This window comes from Rutidosis leptorrhynchoides, chromosome 6 (genome assembly GCF_046630445.1).
Source record: "Rutidosis leptorrhynchoides isolate AG116_Rl617_1_P2 chromosome 6, CSIRO_AGI_Rlap_v1, whole genome shotgun sequence".
NCBI lineage: Eukaryota > Viridiplantae > Streptophyta > Magnoliopsida > Asterales > Asteraceae > Rutidosis > Rutidosis leptorrhynchoides.
The window spans coordinates 138,812,376-138,835,124 of NC_092338.1; the positions used below are offsets into that span (position 1 = coordinate 138,812,376).

At 34.5% G+C, this 22,749-nt stretch overlaps 3 protein-coding genes across 3 annotated transcripts; 1 reads left to right on the plus strand and 2 right to left on the minus strand.

Moving 5' to 3' along the window:
- Positions 1-6: 6 nt before the first annotated feature.
- On the minus strand, positions 7-540 carry LOC139854103 (uncharacterized). Its single transcript, XM_071843427.1, has one exon. The coding sequence runs from the start codon at positions 538-540 to the stop codon at positions 7-9; it is 534 nt and encodes a 177-aa protein (XP_071699528.1).
- Positions 541-6,448: 5,908 nt separating this feature from the next.
- Positions 6,449-7,492, minus strand: LOC139854104 (uncharacterized). Its single transcript, XM_071843428.1, has 2 exons — positions 7,446-7,492; positions 6,449-7,280 (listed from the first exon to the last, which is right to left on the minus strand). Exons 1-2 carry the CDS (start codon positions 7,490-7,492, stop codon positions 6,449-6,451), a joined length of 879 nt encoding a protein of 292 aa, XP_071699529.1.
- Positions 7,493-11,041: 3,549 nt separating this feature from the next.
- Positions 11,042-22,517, plus strand: LOC139854230 (DNA repair protein RAD51 homolog 3). Its single transcript, XM_071843547.1, has 9 exons — positions 11,042-11,158; positions 19,822-19,920; positions 20,089-20,211; positions 20,306-20,339; positions 20,414-20,484; positions 20,584-20,810; positions 20,946-21,077; positions 22,199-22,265; positions 22,342-22,517. Exons 1-9 carry the CDS (start codon positions 11,047-11,049, stop codon positions 22,515-22,517), a joined length of 1,041 nt encoding a protein of 346 aa, XP_071699648.1. The 5' UTR covers positions 11,042-11,046.
- Positions 22,518-22,749: the final 232 nt, after the last annotated feature.

Here is a 22,749-nt window from a genome sequence, read left to right on the forward strand (position 1 = left end):
CTCTTCTTACTGCAACATTGAACAAGCAACTTCTACACTTGGCAGTGGGCTCATTAACAGCATTTGACTTCTCAAGACACTAAACTGATCATCTAAACCATTCAAGAACTGAAACAAGTGTTGTTCCTCCTTTTGCAGATTCAAAGCATTCATGAGATTAGTTAACTCAGGAGTAACATTAGTAACCCTAGGCAACTCACTCATGGAGTCAATTTCTTCCCAAATACATGTCATTTTAGTGTAATGTTCACTAACAGATACACCATTTTGGTCACAAGCATATGTCTTCTTATGCAACTTATATTTCTTAGATCCATTACTTAAAGAAAATCTTTTCTCTAATTGCTTCCAGATAGCAGATGCAGTATCAACAAACATTATAGATTTCACAATTGATTCAGAAACAGAACTCATAATCCAACTTATTACCATATTATTGCAGGTGTCCCAAAGTTCAGCTTTATTTAGATCATCAACAGGTTTAGCAACATTACCAGTAACAAATCCAAGCTTGCGCTTAGTAGACAAAGCAATCTCCATAGATCTACGCCATGAACGGTAATTTTGAGCTCCTACGAGTTTCTCTTGAATCGTGAGTGAACTAGGACCATCAGATGGATGCAGATAGAGAGGATTTTGAAAGACTTGTTGTGGATCGATTAAATTGATCGAAGCGGAAGCAAGAACAGTAAAAATTGAATTTGAAATCGAACCTAATCAGCTAATCAAACCGCTCTGATACCATAATGAGTTTAATAGATTTGAGCCCAATTCAACCCCAAAAGTTAACTCAAGGGGATGGGAAACCCAAACTATTATAAGCTACTTAATTTTTAGGCCGATGTGGGATACAACACATCGGCCTAAAAATTAAGTAGCTTATAATAGTTTGGGTTCCCCATCCCATTGAGTTAACTTTTGAGGTTGAATTGGGCTCAAATCTATTAAACTCATTAGATCTATTTCTGGATATGTTTTTTAAACATTTTATAGCCTATTTTGATCCATGACCGTTATGGTTAAATTGGTTATTATGACAGGATCCATGACCCGTTATGGTTAAATTGATTATAATGACAAGATCCATGACCCATAACATGTCGATATCACTTAAGTTACATTAGGGATTTGAAGAGGCTTAACTGATATACCACTGATCATTTCAGTTATTAATATTAATCAATATGACACTTATTAGACTTTTGTGTAAGTAGACCACCTCTTCCACCACTTTGAGACCACTAGAAGCGTAATTCACAACATAAATACACACTCTCTTTCTAATTGCTGCATTTTCGTGCAAGTGATTGCTCCGACTATACACAGCTTAGGCCCACATACCACAAGCTCGTATGTCTTTTAAAAGAATTGTGTTCAATGCAACCTCCGACCAATTATTTTATTAATGAGAAGAAGGTCACGATTCGGGCCAATCTGAGATGTGGATTTTCGAATGGTGGATCCTCTTACTTTTTATCTATCTATATTTTAAGAATTTAACCGTCTTCCATTTTATTTTTAAAAATTATAATAGTTTTAATATTTTATATAGAATTTGTAGCCTTTACTCTTCAATTATTTAATCTCTTATTTCAATTTATTGGAATTATTTAAATCCTTAAAAAAATTAAAATTAACCAAGATCATGAGTAATGGTGCGTGTTGCACCCGTTTTGCATGTAACACGCCTGTAACACACCATTAACAAAGCGTGTTGCAGGGTTTAATTTTTGGCATGCTAGAATCTTCAACAGAAGGTGTTCAACCGTGTTCAAGCATGGTGAGGTACGTGGAAGGAGATGGTTAGCCAGTTTTTTCAGAAGGATATATTTATATATGTTCTATTAATAAATAATTTAATTTAAATTAAATTATATATAATTAATAAATTTTTCTATATATACAACACAATCAAACACAATTTCAACTCACATTTCTATCTTTCACTCATTTTTACTCAATCAATTTTCTAAACAAAACATAAAAATGGATTCTTATTTAGCTATTGTCGATGATTCTTCGAACGACGACTATTTGTTATTAAAAGTTATGGGTGCTTATGCCAAAGAGCTAGATCAAGAAGCTGATGAAGGCCCAAGTGAAAGACCCCCACGCGCAGCCCGTATATATCTTCAAAGGGATCGTGAAGGAGCTGGAGGAAATTTATGGAAAGACTATTTCTGTGAAACTCCAGCGTATCCTCCTCACAAATTTAAGAGACGTTTTCGAATGCGCTTGCAATTATTCTAATGTATCATACCAGGTATATCTGAATGCTCTCTTAATCCTTTGCCCGCGCACTTTGATTTTTTTAAACAAAGACCCGACGCTAATGGTCGTCAAGGTTTTAATATATATCAAAAGTACACGTCTGCGTTACGCCAATTGGCATATGGTACAACAGGGATATGTTTGATTAATATTTAAAAATGAGTGAGCAAACCTCATTAATGTGTTTAGACAACTTTTGTTTGTGTGTTACTGATTTGTACCAATAAGAATATCTACGAAAACCAACTGCACATGATATTCAACGATTATTTGAACATCACGAAGCAAAATATGGTTTTAGAGGAATGCTTGGAAGCATCGATTGCATGCACTGGGAATGGAAGAATTGTCCTGTCGCATGGCAAGGACAATTCACGAGTAGTCATAAAAAAAAGCATCTATTATACTCGAAGCCGTAGCTTCGCATGATATGTGGATATGGCACGCCTATTTTGGTGTAGCAGGTTCTAACAACGATATCAATGTGTTAAACTGATCACCGTTATTTGATTCTATTAAGAACGATACAGCTACACCTGCACCATTTACCATAAATGGTCATGAGTACACACACGGTTATTATCTCACTGATGGTATTTATCCAGATTATGCTACACTAATTAAGGCATTTTCTTCCCCAACAGACGAGCCAGCTGCAAAGTTTACACGGTTTCAAGAAAGTGCACGAAAGGATGTCGAGCGCACATTCGGTGTTCTTCAAGTTAGATTCAATATATTACATGTGCCTGGACGAACTTGGAAAGCCAAAAAGATGTCCTGCATATTATATTCTTGTATTCTATTGCACAATATGTTCCAAGAGGATAACGGTTTTGCTATAACTTCACTCGACGAAGAGTATCTAAGAGAGCCAGAAAACCAACCGGGTTATGTTAGGAATCAAAATAATGATCGTGAAACACGAGCTAGGGAAATACGCGACAAAGATGTGCATAATACACTTCGTGCGGACTTAACCGAGTATATATGGAATCTTCTACCTAATTTTCTACGCACTAACTAGTTTTTTTTTATTTGTAATCTTTATTATAGCACTTTTTAATTATTGTAATCTTTTATTTCTAGGACTTTATAAAAATAAAGTATTTTATAATTATTATAATTTAATCGTATTATTAATATTAATTGTAGTGTGTTTTATAAAACTTATTTGTTTTATACTTCAAAATAATATAACTAATTAAAATCAAGAAAAATTCAAGAAAAATGAAAAAGAAATAAAAAAATACTCCACCCCTAACCAGCAACACGCCACTCAGCACGCCACCCATTATTCAGCAGTTTACTAGCACGCTCATCAAACACCCCACCCAGCAAAACGACAAAACACCCATCATTGTTAAAAATGGTCTAACTGACTTACCTCTCACTATTCACTTTTTCTAACTTGGCCAGTCACTCGTGACACGCATGTGACCTAGACCACCACTTCTAGTGTCCTAAGTGCTAAAGTGAAAATTAAAAAAAATTAAAAAAATTAAAAAAAAAATAGAAAAAAAAAGTAAAATCAATCCTCTAGCGACCTCACACTAACCGATCATATGGCCAACATGTCTCATGCAGACATGGGGTTGGGATTGAACCCATGACCACTGTATTATGTTGGATATCCCACAACTACTAGGCTACCATCGCGGGAACGCTAAAGTGAAGATTACAAGTCTACTTTAAGGGTTTAATGAGTGGGAATATAAATATAAATATAAATATATAAATATAAATTATATATAATAGATAATGTTCGTTAATTATCGATAAATTTGATGATTATAATTATAGTTAATGAAAAACTAACAATATTGTCATGTTTCTACTAAGATTATGTAGTTATTTTTATTAATATAATTGTTTTTACCATAACTTTAAATGGTTTCTATTTAGTTATAGTTATAATATTAATATTTATACTTATGTAATTGTCATCATTAATCTTTAAATCATTATCGTTTGATATTTATTTATTATTTATTATTTATTATTTATTATTATATTAATTAAGTTATTAGCACTCTACCACCAAGAGAAATTAGATCTTTGAAGTTGCAATACAATTAGATGTTGTTGTGAACAACAAATTAACTACGTTGAAAATGAAAGGAAACGATTAGTTTATATATTCATATATCATGTATAATTTATTAATTTAATAAGTTATGACATTTACACACATTGAGTATCTATCTATTTTTATCATATAAATTTTTAAAATGATTATGTCATAACTAAAGATTATTCAAGTTTAAAAGAAATTTAAAAATAAATTGAGAAAATCTAAGCCCTCCATGATAATGTTATTAAAATAATTAATTATATTTAATAAAAAATATTAACATGTTAATTGTATAATATATGAAGCATTATGTACAACTTTATAATAAAACACCTCTTGTGCTACTCATGCTGTTCTTCCTGTGCGTCCTCGGAGTCTAATACGTAGCTGCCTGTCTAGTCGTGGTGTGCGTCACTTTATGTCCTCGCGATATTGTGTTTCGTATTTTTCGAGTCCTTAATTGTTGTGAGTTTTTAGTTGGGTGTAGTCGTTGGATGTAGTCTCGTGCTTTTTTATTTCTAGCTTCTTGCTAGTTTCTTTTCGTGTAATTTTTATTTAATACAATTAACTTGCTTTTCAAAAAAATAATAAAACACCTCTTGACCATATGTACAATATTTGAAGCATTATGTACAATCTTATGATAAAATACCTCCATAACCCCATACATAGTATACAATAGTTGAAGCATTATGTACAATCTTATAATAAAATACATTCCCATGACCATATGTACAAACTTTAAAATAAATTGTACACGATTTTACGAAACACCCTATGAACACATGTACAAATTTTGAAGCATATTGTACAACCTTCATATAATAATTTTATTTTAATTTTTGAAAAAATTTCAAAAAGCATTTGTCATTACTAATAATTATTATTAAAAATATAAATACTCATTTTTAGAACAAATTTTATAATTATAATTATTATTCAAATATGAGATCTTTTTACGGGGTTAATTACGTTACATATGTATGCGAAATACAAGTCTCAATAAAAGGTTGTAATATAGGCTTTTATAACAAGAAAAATAGTAATTGTGATGAAAATTAGAAAATGGTGGTGGTAGAATAAATTTAGTTCATTTATTCTGACCAAATTAAGTATATCAATATGTTTGTAAAAATAATGACAAGTTTCTTAGTCGGAATCCTTGATTTCACTGTTCATTAAACTAAATGACTTTAGTATTTACATTCACTTAATACTTAAAACATATCATTAATGTGTTTCGTTTATATAAACTCGTGGTTCCACGGGTCATTTCACTAGTACTAAACTATTCTTTTCATTCGCATGCCACCGAAACATTTTAACAAAGCTCATAATATAATCTAAAGTTATTCCGATAACTTAAGCAGAAATCCTATCATTATATAGGTCACTTGAAATTTATTCACGTGTTAACGGTTGTTTGTGTTCTAGGACCACATACTTTTGTTCAAGATAAGGTGAGAACACTATAAACGGTGTATTAAAAGTGCCTTATTCTTATTGTCATAATAAATGCATGAACACAACCACTTTACCTTTTATTCCTTTATATTGTTCATCATCAACTCTATTGCCGGGTTAGTTTTTTTATAACAAAATAACTGCACCGTACCGCTAGTTATACACTAGAGTATGTAGTGGATGGTACGTTCCCTTTACCTTATTTCATGTATCTTGCTCATCTTGATCTTTTTAATCAAAAATGGTTTTGTTAGATCTTGATACTTGCACAATGTCACATTCCTAAAACTAAAGATTTGTCGTTGATGACACATTTTAATCACCCTTATTCCTTTATGTTGTGCATCCTATTTTAAAAACCATAAATAGTTTTGTTAGCACTTCATAATTTCACCGTGTCGCAATCCTAACACCATATATTTGTTGTTGATGACACATTCCATTACCTTAAAGTCACATGACACCATATTCATGAGACCATTTGCGTTTAATTTTTTTTGAAAGGCAAGTCAATTTTATTGAATCACAAAAGTACAATACAGTTACAAGATATAACAAGGATCATGGGCATTACCATGAACCAAGCTTTACAAATTTATACACGAAAGTTGTTTGCAAAGATAACAAACATAACCACGAAATCTAGCTAATATTTAGGTACACGTCCGGATTATTCAACCACGACAACCACTCGATCCTTTTTCCTTTCACTCTATGCGAAATCCATTCAAATGATTTGACTTGTATTTCACTAAGAGCAGTTGGAGTTGTCCACATCTTGTCACGAAAAACTTTGTTGTTACGATTCTTCCAAATGTAATACGTAGTAACCCACTCCACCGCTTGCCATATTTTCTTTCCAAGCATCGAAGTGTTCTTTGGCGTAATTCCGCGAAGATTCTCGTTCATACTTAAGTTCCCGAATTGATTGAAGCCCCACCATTTGCAAACTCGATTCCATAATTCCAACGAGTACTTACAAAAAATTAATGAGTGATCTACCGATTCTAAGTCATCGTCACAAATAGGGCATCGTAGACTATTTAAGTCAATGCCCCTTTTGTCCAATTCCATTCGAACCGGTAGCCTCTTCTTTATAGTTCGCCATACAAATACTTCAAGTTTTTTTGGTACCAAATTATTCTTCAAAGTTTCGTGGTTACTTTGCACACTATGAAACAGCTTTTCGTTTATAAAATTTGTAAGCTTTTTAACCGAAAAGTTTCCATCACTTGCCATAGACCATTCAAATGTATCATCACTGTTTTGATTAAATTGAAACGACTTGATCAGCGATTCCAGCAGCATCAATTCATCCTGAGTTCTGTACATTGGTTCACGGGCCCAGGCCCATGAAAAGATGATGTCAGTATCTGTTCCAGCAGCAGCCTGTGTGACGTCAGGGACCTGAGCAGCAGCTGTTCTATCGAATGACACACGATCAGCAATATGACCATTTGCGTTTAATAGTGTCCTGAAAACGAACTTTGGATTTTACCAATTTCTGTACTACTATACGATTGTGTACACTTGCCCAATTTTGTTTTAGTCTATAAACCAGTACTTTTCCATTAATAAATTTTAAACCGATTTTACACATCACGTACCCTAATGCTTCTAATATGGCGTTAGGGCTCACGCTGGTGGGACGTCAATCACCAAATTAACAGGAAAAAATGGCGTCATGACACGTGTCAGGCAGACTCTTATTGGCTGAAATTTCTTATTGTTTTCTCAAACAGTAATATTACCGTTTATTATTATTATTATTATTATTTTTCGTTGATAAAGATGATTAGTTACTTGCCTATGAATACTAAACTATTTCAATACATTTTGAAACAACAAAAACATATACTTCCTCTATCTCATCAAAATATAAAAAATAGAATCGTATAATATTATATTTAAATCCGACGAAGAAGACAAATTTATTATTGAATTCGTTCAAGAATACTTGATAGATGAACCCGGGTATATCCCAAGACCCCGGAATATATATTCGAGGGAGGGTGAGCTTGTCGCGTAAGTCTTATGGGATGATAATTTTTGCGAGACACCGAAATATACGCCTTCACAATTTAAAAGGCGTTTTTATATAAGGTGTCAATTATTCCTCCGAGTTGCTCAAGGTATTTCAAATTTCTCTAGTAATGATATTTGTGAGAATTTTAAGTATTTTACAAAACGTTATGATGCTTTTTGTAGACAAACTTCAACTGCTTTACAAAAGCGTACTTCGACTATACGCCAATTGACGTATGGAACAACCACAAATATGTTCAATAGATACTTATGAATGAAATTTTAATTTTTGTTTATTTTCTGTTTATGTCAAATGTTGAATTTTAATGATATTTTAATTTATGTCATTTTTCTATTTAATATGTAGTTTATTCATCTTATAGTTTTAACACACACACACACACATATATGTGTGTGTGCGCGCGCGCGCGCGTGCTCGCGAGCGTGCTCGCGCGCGTGCGTGCGTGCGTTGTGTGTGTCTCTTTTATTGGGTGTATTCAAAAATATCAAAAAAAAAAAAAAAAAAAAAGTGGACCTTACAAGAACTTGACACTTGAATATGATATTATACCTTATATCTAAACGGCAAAGCCCAAGTGAATAGTAACCCAGAAGTTTCACAAGCCACCCCCACTCTTTTAGATACTTACATTTTAGCCCAAAAAAATATATACTAGCTAACTTTATGGTTTTTACAAACTTATCACAAACTTTTAACATTTTATACTTTAACCCTTAAACTTCTCATTCGTTATAAATCGACTACATACTTTATATACTGCCTAATACACAAAAAATCTAAACGGCAAAGCCCAAGTGAATAGTAACCCAAAAGTTTCACAAACCACCCCACTCTTTTACTTACTTACATTTTAGCCCCAAAAAAATATATAATAGCTAACTTTATGGTTTTTACAAACTTATCACAAACTTTTAACATTTTATACTTTAACCATTAAACTTCTCATTCGTTATAAATCGACTACATACTTTATATACTACCTAATAGACAGAAAAAATTAATAGTTGCAAGTGGTGCTTTCGTTCTTTCACTTTTTCTCCCCTTTTCCACCTTTTTTTTTTTAAAAAAAAAGCCCTCATAGTTTGTTCAAATATTAAAATCGACCCCCCAAACAGGGAGTAAAGTGTCAAATACTCATTTTCATAAAAAAAATTTAAAAAAAACTACACCCAAATATTCAACGGGCCATATCTTCTCGCTCGCACCGAGTTAAATTTTTCTGAAACCATCGTTAAACTCGAAACAATTTTAGGAGCACACTGTCACTAATTATACGCAAATCAGACGCTTTTTAAAAAACGCTAAATATTTGAGGTACTTTTCATACACGTCGATTTTGCGTTAAATTTTTAAAACTCGACAATTCCATAGTGAAACGCGGAGATGTACATATATTGTTAATTTAAAATAACATTTAAATCTTTCACGGATTATACCTTTTAGTTCGACTCGAGTTGCGCTTCAATGATATCATCGTTAGCCACAAAATAATTTTACAAACTAAACGCAATATAATACATTGAAAACCGAACCCCGGCGCGAAGCGAGGGTTCGAACACTAGTTATTACTATATTAACAAAAAAATGGTGAATAGTAACTAGGGGCATTTTCGTCCTTTCAACTTTTTTTAATTCTAATTAAATTTCACTACACCAACAAAGACCCCTACACTTTTTCAAATATTCAAATCGACCCCCGAAACAAGGGGGTAAAGTGTCAAATAACAATTTTCATAAAAAATCTTAAATAAACTCCACCCAAATATTCAATGGGTCATATCTTCTCGCTCGCAACGAGTTAAATTTTTCCGACACCATCGTTAAACTCGAAATAATTTTAGGAACACAATGTCACTAACTATACGCAAAACGGACGCTTTTTAAAAAATGCTAAATATTTGAGGTACTTTTCATACACGTTGATTTTGCGTTAAATTTTTAAAAGTCGATAATTACATAGCTAAACGCGGAGATGGACATATATTGTTAATTTAAAAGAACATTTAAATCTTTCACGGGTTATACCTTTTAGTTCGACTCGAGTTGCGCTTCAACGACATCATTTTTTAGCCACGAAATAATTTTACAAACTAAACGCAATAAAATACATTGAAAACCGAACCACCGGCGCGAAGCGAAGGTTCAACAACTAGTTTACCACTAAATAGTATCATTCCATCAGTATTACGTGACAGTCAAAAAAATTGCCTTTTACTCAAAAAAGTGTAGTATTTGATTTCACGTTGGCAGAGTTAGTGACGGTCTAAATATAAATACTGTCAATAAACTTAGTATATATACATATTAAAATATTAATTACTAATTTATATATATATATAAATTATATATATATATATATATATATATATATATATATATATATATATATATATATATATATATATATATATATATATATATATATATAAGTATAAAAGTTTTATGGTCAAACACACCATACATCAATCACTTCAGTATTTCGAATTGAAACACTTAATAAGTTACATAAACTATTTAAGGGCTGAACTACATTTTGAAAATCATCTACAAATTTGGATTAAACCCATATAGCCTCCACATTGTGACATCTTTAGCGGAGATTGAAGTTCAATCTAATAGACTACATTTAATGATCCTGCTTTAAAAAAAAAAAAAAAAAAAAAAAAAAAAAAAAAAAAAAAAAAACTAATTATTTAGACTATGCATTACGATAGTTGTATAAAATCCGGTGTATGACATAGCATTGGGACAACAGAAAGAAACAAATTTTGATTAATTGGTTTTTATTTTAATTTATTTTATTTATATTGAATGAATTGATTTTATCACTCAACTATCAATCATGTTTTTCAACACTCTTCACGACACTATCACAGAAGCTTCATTTTTCCACAACACTGTCACGTCAATACAATTATCCTTTACAACACCGCAACACTCACTTCACTATAAGGGTTACACACACACACACACAGACACAAACACACACACACAAAAAGTCGGGCCTTTGTAAATAATCCAATATAAGTTGGATGAGCCCTATATCAGGCCCACGTCTATGTAAACTAATAGCCGGTCCAAATATGATCCACGGGTTCTTCGGGTTAAGATTTGGCGGGAAAATTGAACCATAAAAACAAAACAGCGAGCTCAATCCATGGATCAAGCGAAATAGAAACTTGAAAGAAGACAGATGGAGTTAGTAAGATTACCGTTATCTGCATCGCAAAAAGGGAAGTTAATATCTGCGGGATACACTACAATTGAATCAGTTTCTTCAATCCCCCCTTCTCAACTTGCCCTAGGTATATATTTTCATTTAATTCTGCACAATCACATACTTTTTATAATCAATTAAGTACATATACGTATATATTGTTACTGTATCATGATTAATGGGATTTGAAGTGAGATAAGTTAACGAATGTATTGAATTGATATTGATATTTTTGGTTATGCCTATGACTCTGCACAGCCCAGTGCCCACCAACTGTTTGATGATATTATATTACTCAACGAAAATGATTATTATTATTTTTTGGGTTTAAATTTAATAAATTTCGCATGTGAAATGTGATTCAGTGTCTGTATAAGTGTATATGCAAATGCAAGATATATGTGTAACATGTTACTGATAGCGTTTATTGACAAGACAGCATGAGGTATTCGAGCATAGTTAAAGGTTTATATACTTAGATTTCTATGATTTCCAGGACACAAACTCAATGGGGTCCTGAAATTTTTTTCAGTACTAATTATATTCGAATGTTATTTTAGTGGTTGTTTACTTTCCACGGGTCACTATGTAGACTCGCCACTGTGTGACTATTATTTGCTTACCATTAACTGTTATTATGTCATCCTCCAAGTAATGATGGGTGATGCTATTTTGTTTTATCAGAGTGTTATTAAGTGTAGCGACACCATTAACTATTATTTGCTTACCATTAACTATTATTTTTTTTATCTATCTGGATGACTTCTGAAGTTTTTGCCTTTACGGGGAATCTATAAAATGTGAATATAGAAACGGGAATATAGGAACAAAACTGTTAAGAAAAGCGACACCGAATTATAGCAAACCGCTAGTAATAAATGAAATAGCGACAATAAAGAGACACCGAGATTTAACGTGGAAAATCCCAATAGGGTAAAAACCACGGGAAAGGAAAGAAAACGTTTCACTAATAAGAATAATAGGAATTACACTTCTCTCTAATTACAAGGATAAGCACTAATCTTTATATCTCTTGTAATTAGGAGACTAAACACTCAAACTCTCTGTTAACTCTTTTAGTACAAATATGAGAATGTGTTTTTGGGATACTGGATGAGCTTCCATCTATCTCTATTTATACTAGTAAATAAAGGGTTGGTGAAGTATGAAATAAAGAAAATACGTTGTAGGCTCCTGCCATGCATTCACCTACCACCCATTTTGACATTTCAACATCCACCTACTGCATCCACATGTTTATTTCAACAAATTTATTAGCCTACCATATTTGACAATCTCCCACTTGAAGATTTGATTGAAGCTCAATCAATCTTCACACGATAATCCTTCCTTGCCAATGATGTTGCTTACGTCTCTGCTAGGCCGCATGAGGAACGGCACCAAATAAACTTGTCACGGTTGATTGACTTTGTTAGAAAATCAGCCACATTATTATCAGTATGAATTTTCTGCACATCCACGGTTCCTTCTTCCACTTTCTCACGAACGAAGTGATACTGAACTCGTATATGCTTTGTCTTTGAATGAAATGCTGGATTCCTTGCAAGATGCAAGGCACTCTGGTTGTCACAAAATAGAGTGATATTCTTTTGTTTGTGTCCGAGTTCCTCCAACAACATCTTCAACCATACTGCCTCTTTAGTAGCTTGAGTAGCTGCTACATATTCTGCCTCTGTTGTTGACGTCGCCACAACTGACTGCAGTTTTGAAACCCAGCTTACTATTCCACCACAAAGTGTGAAAACATATGCAGCGGTAGATTTACTTTTATCGATATCACCTGCATAATCTGAATCAACATACCCTTTGACAATAAATTTCGGTTCCCCATAACATAATGCAACATCTAAGGTTCCCTTGATGTATTTAAGGATCCTCTTTACCGCATTCCAATGCTCTTTACCAGGATTCGCCATGTACCGACTAACTACTCCCACTGCATGTGCAATGTCTGGTCTTGTACATATCATTGCGAACATTAAACTTCCCACTGCTGATGCATACGTTACTCGAGACATCTCCTTCCTCTCGTCTTCACTGCTAGGACACATAACGGAGGATAACTTGAGATTAGTAGGAAGTGGGGTTGAGATTGGCTTACTATCTTGCATATTGAAACGCTCCAAGATTTTCTTCAAATAATTCTTTTGAGAAAGCCAAATCTTCCTATTATCTCTGTCTCGGTGAATTTGCATCCCTGGAATCTTGTTTGCGGCACCCAAGTCTTTCATTTCAAACTCCCTGTAACAACCCCGATCCGTTTAACCAAAAACAGAGTACATTTTTTTTTTATTAGTTAGGTCCCATTAATACAATACATTTTCAACTCTGTTTTAATCAAAACATAACATCGTAATGATACGTTTAACAACCTATCATGACCCTTGGTATACAAATTACACTTTACAAAATCATTTGTAATAATGACCCGATCACAAGAAATACGGGTTAATACACAATAACCCAACCCGATACCAAGAGCATAATTCCGGGGACTACCAAATCCCCAAATCCCCAAATCCGCGTTCAAAACTCCAAAAGCTACCCCATCGAGCCCAAGCGCTCCTACACATCTAGTCTAACGACTAGCTAACTTCACATACACAATACCTGAAAAAGGTAAACAACGAGAGGGGTAAGCTTGAAGCTTAGTGAATGCAATAATTATACATATACATATATAACCTACTTACTTGCAATCACTTACACAATTACCGCATACACGCTAGCAATATAATTAGCATACCATCGTAAAGTATAACGCTAAATCTCCAATACGCAAGCTAGCACAAACAATAGCATATAACTTGAACAATATAATATGCTACATTACAACACAAATAACATTGATGTTCACAACATCCATTAGTATTCAAGACTAGCCCCGCGAATGGTATCGTCAACATCGAACTTAAACCCCATTCGCCCTATTTAATGTGGTATCGTCAACATCGAACTTAAAACCCACATATGAGGTATCGTCAACATCGAACTTTAACCCCTCATCAAAATCACTACAATAGTGGTATGGCATCGTCAACATCGAACTTTAACTCCATACATTAAATAGCAACTCGCACGAGGATATGGTATCGTCAACATCGAACTTTAAACCCGTACCCCACAAGTAAATAAATCATATATATACATATATAATTATTCCACTCACCTTGTGAACTCGAGCATTACAAACCATGAGCGAAATCTCCACCACACACAACCGAGCAAGATTTTACCTATAATACGCATATAGGTATACACATAATCAACATATAATCTCATTTGGACTCTTGACCCACCCGAATGAACAACAAGTGCAAAATATACCCTTTTGCACTTTTAACGCTACCCGAAGGTCCAAAACTAACGAGACTAGTTTTCGCGTTCTCGAAATACCCAAATATGTCAACTTTAACCTCTAAACGCATACTAGCTCGTATTTTAAACAAAACCCATTCCATGGTTGACCAAGTTTCACTTTATTGCTAAAACATCAAATTTTAACCTAAAATCACTTCTCGCGAGTAATTACATCAAAAGCATCATTTAACACTTAACACATGCGTTTACCATCCAATTAATCCAAATTAGTGTCATCCTCAATTTTGACCCAATTCAAATTGCTCATTTTGACCAAAGTCATAAAACGCCCCAAAATCACTAACGACTAGTGATTATATTTCCAAGGCAACCACTAACACTTAAATTAAGTATTTACCTACTTGATTTACCAAAACTTGACTTAAAACTTAATTTGACACCGAATCAAGCTTACTTGTCCCGAAATACCCATTTGACCCGTTTTGACCTAAATTAGGGTTTACACCCAAAAACCAAGTCAACACAAGTGTTCTAACGTTTAACCAACACACGCAAGACCCAAACTCATAATTTCATCACTCGAAACCCATTTTGACACATAAACCCTAATCTTGACCCATTTCAAAATTAGTCAACTCAAATACACCCAAAAGGGTTCCAACGCTTCCAAAATCACTAAACTAAGTGATTACACCCAAAACCAAAGCCTAATCATGGTCAAAACGTCAATCAACCCAAAACCCGCCATGTATCAAAAATAACTAGTTTCCATAAACCCACTTCATCATCTAAATGGGTTTTACAACTAAAAAGCTAAAAACCCTAACTTGAATACCAAATCATAAAGATGAATTTCGGAGTTAGAACTTACCATCACTATCACAACGTAGCCGTGAAAGAGGAGAACAACTTTAACTCTTGAGACCCGACCCGAATCACTCTTCTTCATCCCCGATTCGAGCTTTCTCTCTCTAAACCCTTTACTCTCTCTCTAGGGTTTGGGGTGTGAGTGGGAGGGAAGAAATGAGAAGGAAATGAGGTTTAGATAAGATTAGGATCAGTTTTATGGCCAAAGACCCGTCCATATGTGAAATACCAACTTTGCCCCTCATTTAACTCATTAAAAGGCTGAAAAGTACCAGAACGTGCCTATTGTCGCGCCGCGGAGCAGGTTTGTCGCGCCGTGGCCCAAAGGGTGGTTTTAGATCACTTTTTTTAAGCTTTCTGACCCTCAAAATAGGCATTTGTCGCGCCGTGGCCATTCTGGTCGCGCCGCGGCATTTGCCTGTTTCATCTGAACTTCAGCAAACTTGTTTTGGCCATAACTTTTTGACCGTAACTCCGTTTTCGATGAATCAAATATCGTTGGAAACGTAATAAGATTTTCTTTCCAATGGTAAGGCTTTGAAACATCAACACAAACTTTATTTGGGGTCGAAAAGGTACGTACACACCTTGTGACTCCAAACAACGTCCAGTTTTCTTCGACGTTCGAGCAAGCAACACGTACATGTCTCGTACACTTCATACACGCATCGTACACCATAAATACATTATGTACAATAAATATTTGGGTCTTACACTCCCTAGCCAATTGAGCCTTCAGCTTATCAATGCGATCTTTGTTGGGGCCTGCAACCAACATGTCGTCTACATATAACAGCAAAATGACAAAATCATTGTCCCCAAACCTCTTGAAATATGCACAAGGGTCTACATAAAGTCTGTTATATTCAAGGCTCATTATGAAAGAATCAAATCTCTTGTACCAGCATCTCGGCGCCTGTTTGAGACCATATAGAGATTTCTTTAACCTGCATACCAAGTTCTTTTTTCCTTGTAGTTCAAAACCTTCTGGTTGAAGCATATAAATTTCTTCTTCAAGATTTCCATGAAGAAATGCAGTTTTCACATCTACCTGCTCTATATGCAAATCAAATGTAGCACACATCGCTAGAACTACTCGAATTGCCGTAAGTCGAACCACAGGAGAAAATATTTCATTAAAGTCCGTACCTTCTTTCTGAGCATATCCTTTAACCACCAGTCTTGCACGATACCGCTCCACTTGATCATCGCCATTTCGCTTGATCTTATACACCCATTTATTTCCAATAGGTTTTCTACCTTTTGGCAATGGCACAAGTTCCCATGTTTTATTTTTATGAAGAGCTTCAATTTCTTCCTGCATAGCCGTCATCCACTGAGATGCATCTGAATGATTCAGTGCCTCGCGAAGAGTTGTTAGCTCTCCTTCCTCTGTTAGAAGACAATATGCAACATTGCTTTCCATAATATAATCCGAGTGCCACCCTGGACGTTTTCGTTCCCGATTAGAAATGCGAGTCGCTGGAGCTTCATCAACGACTACTTGATTTTCATCGTGGTCTGGTACTACTTCAGAAGAATCTTTATGAAATTCATTTCCAACCTGTATCGGTGTAGTTTCTTTTGAAGTGCTAACATCTTCAAGATCTTTGTCTTCTGTAAAAACAACATCTCTGCTGATGACTACTTTGTGGGCAGTGGGGTCCCACAAGCGATACCCTTTAACTCCATCAGCATACCCCAAGAACAAACACTTTCTGGACTTTGGATCCAACTTTGTCGTTTCTTGAGAATTGTACATTGCGTACACAGGACTTCCAAATACATGAAGGTCAGAATAATCAACTGGTTTTCCAGTCCACATTTCCATCGGCGATTTCAACTCAATTGCAGTTGATGGTGACCGATTTATCACGTAACAGGCAGTACTTACTGCTTCTGCCCAGAATGATTTTCCCAAGCTTGCAGTTGCCAACATCGCCCTTGTTCTATCTAATAAGGTTCTGTTCATCCGCTCTGTCACTCCGTTTTGTTGAGGAGTGTATGCCGTCGTGAACTGCCTTTTGATACCTTCTTGTTTGCAGAACTTATCAAATTCATCACCAGTGTATTCTCCTCCATTATCAGTCCTTAAACTCTTGATATTTTTACCAGATTCAAGTTCAACCCGCGCTTTGTAAACTTTGAAAACTTCAAACACATCCGCCTTTCTCTTGATTGGGTACACCCAACATCTCCTAGTGTAATCATCAATAAATGATACAAAATATTTTGCTCCTCCTAGGGATTGAACTGGTGCTTGCCACACATCAGAGTGAACCAATTCTAGAATCAATTTACTTCTAGAATTTGATGTGTTAAACTTCTGGCGATGCTGCTTGCTGATTACACAATGCTCACAGAAAGGTAGCGATACCTTTGTAAGACCAGGAATAAGATTTCTTTCAACAAGAATCATCATAACTTGCTCAGACATGTGTCCAAGCTTTTGATACCATGTCATAGCAACTTTATCACTTGAACTATTCGAAGCAACAGATGCTTCCGATTCCTGTACCGTCTCGCCTTTCAGAATGTATAAATTAGCACCCACCTTTTCTCCTTTCATAAGTACAACCGCGCCTTTCTTGATTATCATAATCTTCTCATGTATCACCATCTTACAACCAAGATCATCCAATTGTCCTAAAGACAATAAGTTCTTCTTTAAACCCTCCACGTGTCGTACACCTTGAATAGTACGAACTGTACCATCGTGCATCTTCAGAATGATATCTCCGATTCCAATGATCTTTAGTTCATGATCATTGCAACTGTATACAGATCCTCTGATCCTCCTGAGATACGTTCATATTGTTTGAACCATTCTCTTCTAGGGGTCATGTGAAAAGTAGCCCCTGAGTCAAATAACCAGACATCAACAAATGTCTTTCTGCCTTCATTTGCTACCACTGCTTCACTAATCAAAGCAGTCCCATCTTCTGAAATGCTTGCGATATTTCCTTGAGGATTAGAGTTATTTAAACTCCGACAATCCTTCTTCAGATGACCTTTCTTGCCACAATTGTAGCATGTATATGTCTTCTTCTTTTTAGACTTCGGTTTACCATGATTGTGACTCCCACTTGGTCCACGTTCCATTGATCTCCCTCCTGACACCACCAAGGCCTCCATTTGTCGTGAACCGGCCAGTTTGTCCTCCTTGTTATTGCGACGATTTTCTTCTTCTAGAATAGCAGCCGCAACTTCATCATAGACTAGATACTCCGAGAGAACATTATTGGTTAAGTTAATAATGAGTTGATCATACGAGTCAGGTAGACTCTGAAGTAAAAGTTCAGCACGTTCTTTTGGCTCTATATTGCAACTTAATGAAGCGAGTTGAGAAAATAGAGTATTCAAAGAATTAATGTGCTCATTAACTGAAGTAGATTCATTCATGCGTAGCGTATAAAGTTTCCTCTTAAGGAATATCTTATTCTGGAGTGATTTGGTCTCGTACAATTTTACGAGGTGATCCCAAATCTCTTTCGCCGTCTTCTTTTCTTCTATGCTAGACAAAACGCCATTTCCTAGTGCCAGATGAAGATTTGCGATAGCCTGGCCGTCCATCTCTTCCCATTTTTCATCAGTGACTTCGGCGGACCGTCCACTGATGGCCGCCAAACACTTATCCTTTCTCAGGATAGCTTTCATCTTTAGTTTCCATAACGAGAAGTTACTCCCGTTGAACTTTTCAATTTCAAATTTTGTAGACATTGCTATAATCACAATCTTCTTTTCGACAATACTATTTTTCTGAGAAATAGTACCCGGAAACTTTTATCGAGTGAAATTAATCTTACTTATTTTCTGATGTGGACGATCCACTCCCATGGCAACCACAGAGCATACGATAAGTAGATTAATACACACTAGATATTAGAACCTTAGCTCTGATACCACTTGTTAAGAAAAGCGACACCGAATTATAGCAAACCGCTAGTAATAAATGAAATAGCGACAATAAAGAGACACCAAGATTTAACGTGGAAAACCCCAATAGGGTAAAAACCACGGGAAAGAAAAGAAAACGTTTCACTAATAAGAATAATAGGAATTACACTTCTCTCTAATTACAAGGATAAGCACTAATCTTTATATCTCTTGTAATTAGGAGACTAAACACTCAAACTCTCTCTTAACTCATTTAGTACAAATATGAGAATGTGTTTTTAGGATACTGGATGAGCTTCCATCTATCTCTATTTATACTAGTAAATAAAGGGGTTGGTGAAGTATGAAATAAAGAAAATACGTTGTAGGCTCCTACCATGCATTCACCTACCACCCATTTGACATTTCAACATCCACCTACTGCATCCACATGTTTATTTCAACAAATTTATTAGCCTACCATATTTGACAAAAACATGTTTAAAATTTTTATTATTCACTCGTAGCGTAATATTTGTTAGAGCTTTATCCCTAAACTATGTCGAACGTGGTTAACGCACTCTTCCTGTGGTTCTTGTATTTTGCATATTAGTTGCAACACAAACTATCTCATTCAATTTTTTTCTGTGACATATGTTGCCTCAGAACTGAATATTTCAGAAAAGGAAGCACTTGAAATCTTAAAGTGTGTATCTGATGGTAGTAGATTGGAGAGTACTAGTAACTCTCGTGCTATTGTTACAGGTATTCGCTCTTATTACTTTTTAGGTTTTTTTTTATTATTTGATTCATTCTACTTACTAAGATGGTCTACAGAACGGATTAACAGAAGCAATCTATGTTTCATCTACCTTTATCCCTTTTAACTTTTTAGTTTTTTATGATCGTTATCGTTGTTACTTATTCTTGTAGGTGCACAGAATGCATGGGATATGCTGCAGGAAGAGGAATCCCTTGTGCGTATTACCACGTCATGTCAAGATTTGGATCGCATTTTGGGTGGAGGAATAAGTTGCAAAGAAGTTACTGAAATTGGTTGGTTTATCATGTTACTTTTGCATTCATGTGTCTGAATGATTTTCTATTTTTTTTTTTTTTTTAAATGATTTTTTGTTATTATCCTGATTAGGTGGCGTTCCAGGCATCGGTAAAACACAAATGGGGTATAAACTGCTACAAAAGTATTGTTTTAAATTGCTTTATGTGAATTTTATCATCTTGCTAACACACGATACAGAATTCAACTTGCAGTAAATGTACAGATCCCATATGATTACGGTGGACTTGGAGGGAAAGCAGTCTATATAGGTAGTTTTTTTTTCCTTTGATTGTTGTTTGTTAGAACTTATCATGATAATGTTTTTTTAATATGTTGCGAAAACCTAACTTTATGTTTTTTGATCTTAGATACTGAAGGTAGCTTCATGGTTGAACGTGCTTTACAATTAGCGGAAGCTTGTAGTGATGAAATTTTAGAATACAGTCGCTTGTACCATAAAGGGTCTGATGCTTGTGAAGTTAAAATGTTGCCAAATGATTTTCTCGAAAACATATTTTATTTCCGTGTATGCAGTTATACTGAGCAAATTGCGGTGATCAGTTACTTAGAGAAGTTCATCACAGAGCATAAAGATGTAAGTACATGCGCACATTTCAGTTTTTTCACATATGCATTCAGCTGTTGTAGCCATTATTAGTTATTATAATCATTTGTTGTATATGTAATGAATATATGTTTTCTTAGCTCATGAAAATTGATATTTTTACAGGTTAAGGTAGTTATCATCGATAGCATAACATTTCACTTCCGTCAAGATTTTGATGACATGGCTCTTAGAACTCGATTACTTGGTGGAATGGCCTTAAAGTTGATGAAACTTGCTAAAAATTTTGGGGTGGCGGTAAGAATAATTACTCAAATCACTTTGCTTAATGTGATCCTTAAACTGTTGAATCTTCTTATCAGTTACAAATTAGCTATTTTTGATCAATTGTAGCTGTTAACATTCGTTTTGGTTTATTTTGTCTTGAAATGCGTATTAAAAGTGAATATAGCTTCATATTAATGGTCTATTTTGATTTGTTGCTTTACTTACACCTTTTGGTAAACAAATCATTGCAATACGAGTCCTGAACTATCATAAGTGTACAATTTAAGGAAAATATTAATTTAGAGCCTTAGAGGTGGTATCTAATGGATATGGTTAAACTTAAAAAAGGTTAATCATGATTATTAATTTCATATGGATGTGTTTTTTTTTTTTTTTTTTTTGTTTATAGGGTTAGAATTTGATGCAATATATGACCATCTTTTTGCTATTTTAGTCAGAAAACATACTGTCAATTGAACTTTATGCCTACGTTCTAGAAAGTCCAAAATGCTTAATTACGTATAATACGTAAAATGCCAAAACTATTAAGGCTAGAGCCCTAAACATGTGATTGATGTTGAGGTATCATGCTTTGTTATCCATGTCATACAAATATGCACAGTTGTATTAGGGTAGACTGCTAGTGCCTAATATCTGTCTTTCTTACTTTGATCATGCACCGATCGTTATTGCTATCAAATTACTCTTAATGCATCGACATGTTATGTGCATGTCGTCTCCATAATGGTTAGGTCGGTCAAGTTGGGTCAAGTTGGGTAACAGGTCCAACGGGCTTTTTTATGTTGGGTCTAAACAGTTTGGATTGGGCTGACCCAAAACACTTACTTTCCAAAAAAAAAAAAAAATTTATGTTAAAATTATAAATAATGTGTCATGTATGATTATAAAGACTTTAGTATTTAGAATTATATTTTTGATTAAAAATGATGTAGGAAGTGTTATTTATGCATCAAGACACTACTTTCGACCCATTTTACCACTTATACCCATTTCCTTTTAGTATAGTTATATTTGTTTTAGCCGTTTGATTCGTTAGACGTGTTCCATAACCATAATCGGCTAATTTATCAGTAGATGTGTCAAATAGCCAATTATAGTGTGTTATCGAACCCTGTGTTTTCGTTGAGCAGGTTGTTTTACTCAATCAGGTGACCACCAAGTTCTCAGATGGCTCATTTCATTTAGCCCTTGCACTCGGTAACTTTTTTGTTAAATCCTAAGCTCAAGTTCATTTTTGCGTTATACTTATGTGGGCTCCAAATCTAACTTACAGGTGATAGTTGGTCACATGCCGCCACTAATCGGATCATATTGCATTGGAATGGCAATGAACGCTACGCATACATTGACAAGTCACCATCTCTACGAGCAGCATCTGCACCATATTCTGTGACAGCGAAAGGAATCAGGAACTCGACTTCAATCAACAAAAGAATAAAAAATATGTAAAGTTGATTGCATATTTCAATAGAGTAACATTGTGTGTTTTGCATATTACAAGTTACATGCATGTTTTCAGAAGGTAATGATAAGCTAGCAGGCTTGATTAATTACTGGTTTTATGTTAACTTATTTGTCAGTTTGCCCAAAATGAATTATCAAGAAAATTCATTATTGTACTTTTTGCACATATGTTGGAACAATTTCATTTTGATACTAACATAAACACTATCGAGATTTA

Coding starts and splice junctions, on each gene's coding strand:
- LOC139854103 (XM_071843427.1), bottom strand. CDS start 540: ATGGAGATTGCTTTGTCTACTAAGCGCAAGCTTGGATTTGTTACTGGT.
- LOC139854230 (XM_071843547.1), top strand. CDS start 11,047: ATGGAGTTAGTAAGATTACCGTTATCTGCATCGCAAAAAGGGAAGTTA. Junction 20,811..20,945: donor TCATCACAGAGCATAAAGAT/GTAAGTACATGC, acceptor ATATTTTTACAG/GTTAAGGTAGTTATCATCGA. Junction 22,266..22,341: donor TCATTTAGCCCTTGCACTCG/GTAACTTTTTTG, acceptor TCTAACTTACAG/GTGATAGTTGGTCACATGCC.
- LOC139854104 (XM_071843428.1), bottom strand. CDS start 7,492: ATGACGCCATTTTTTCCTGTTAATTTGGTGATTGACGTCCCACCAGC. Junction 7,281..7,445: donor GTGATTGACGTCCCACCAGC/GTGAGCCCTAAC, acceptor GTTCGTTTTCAG/GACACTATTAAACGCAAATG.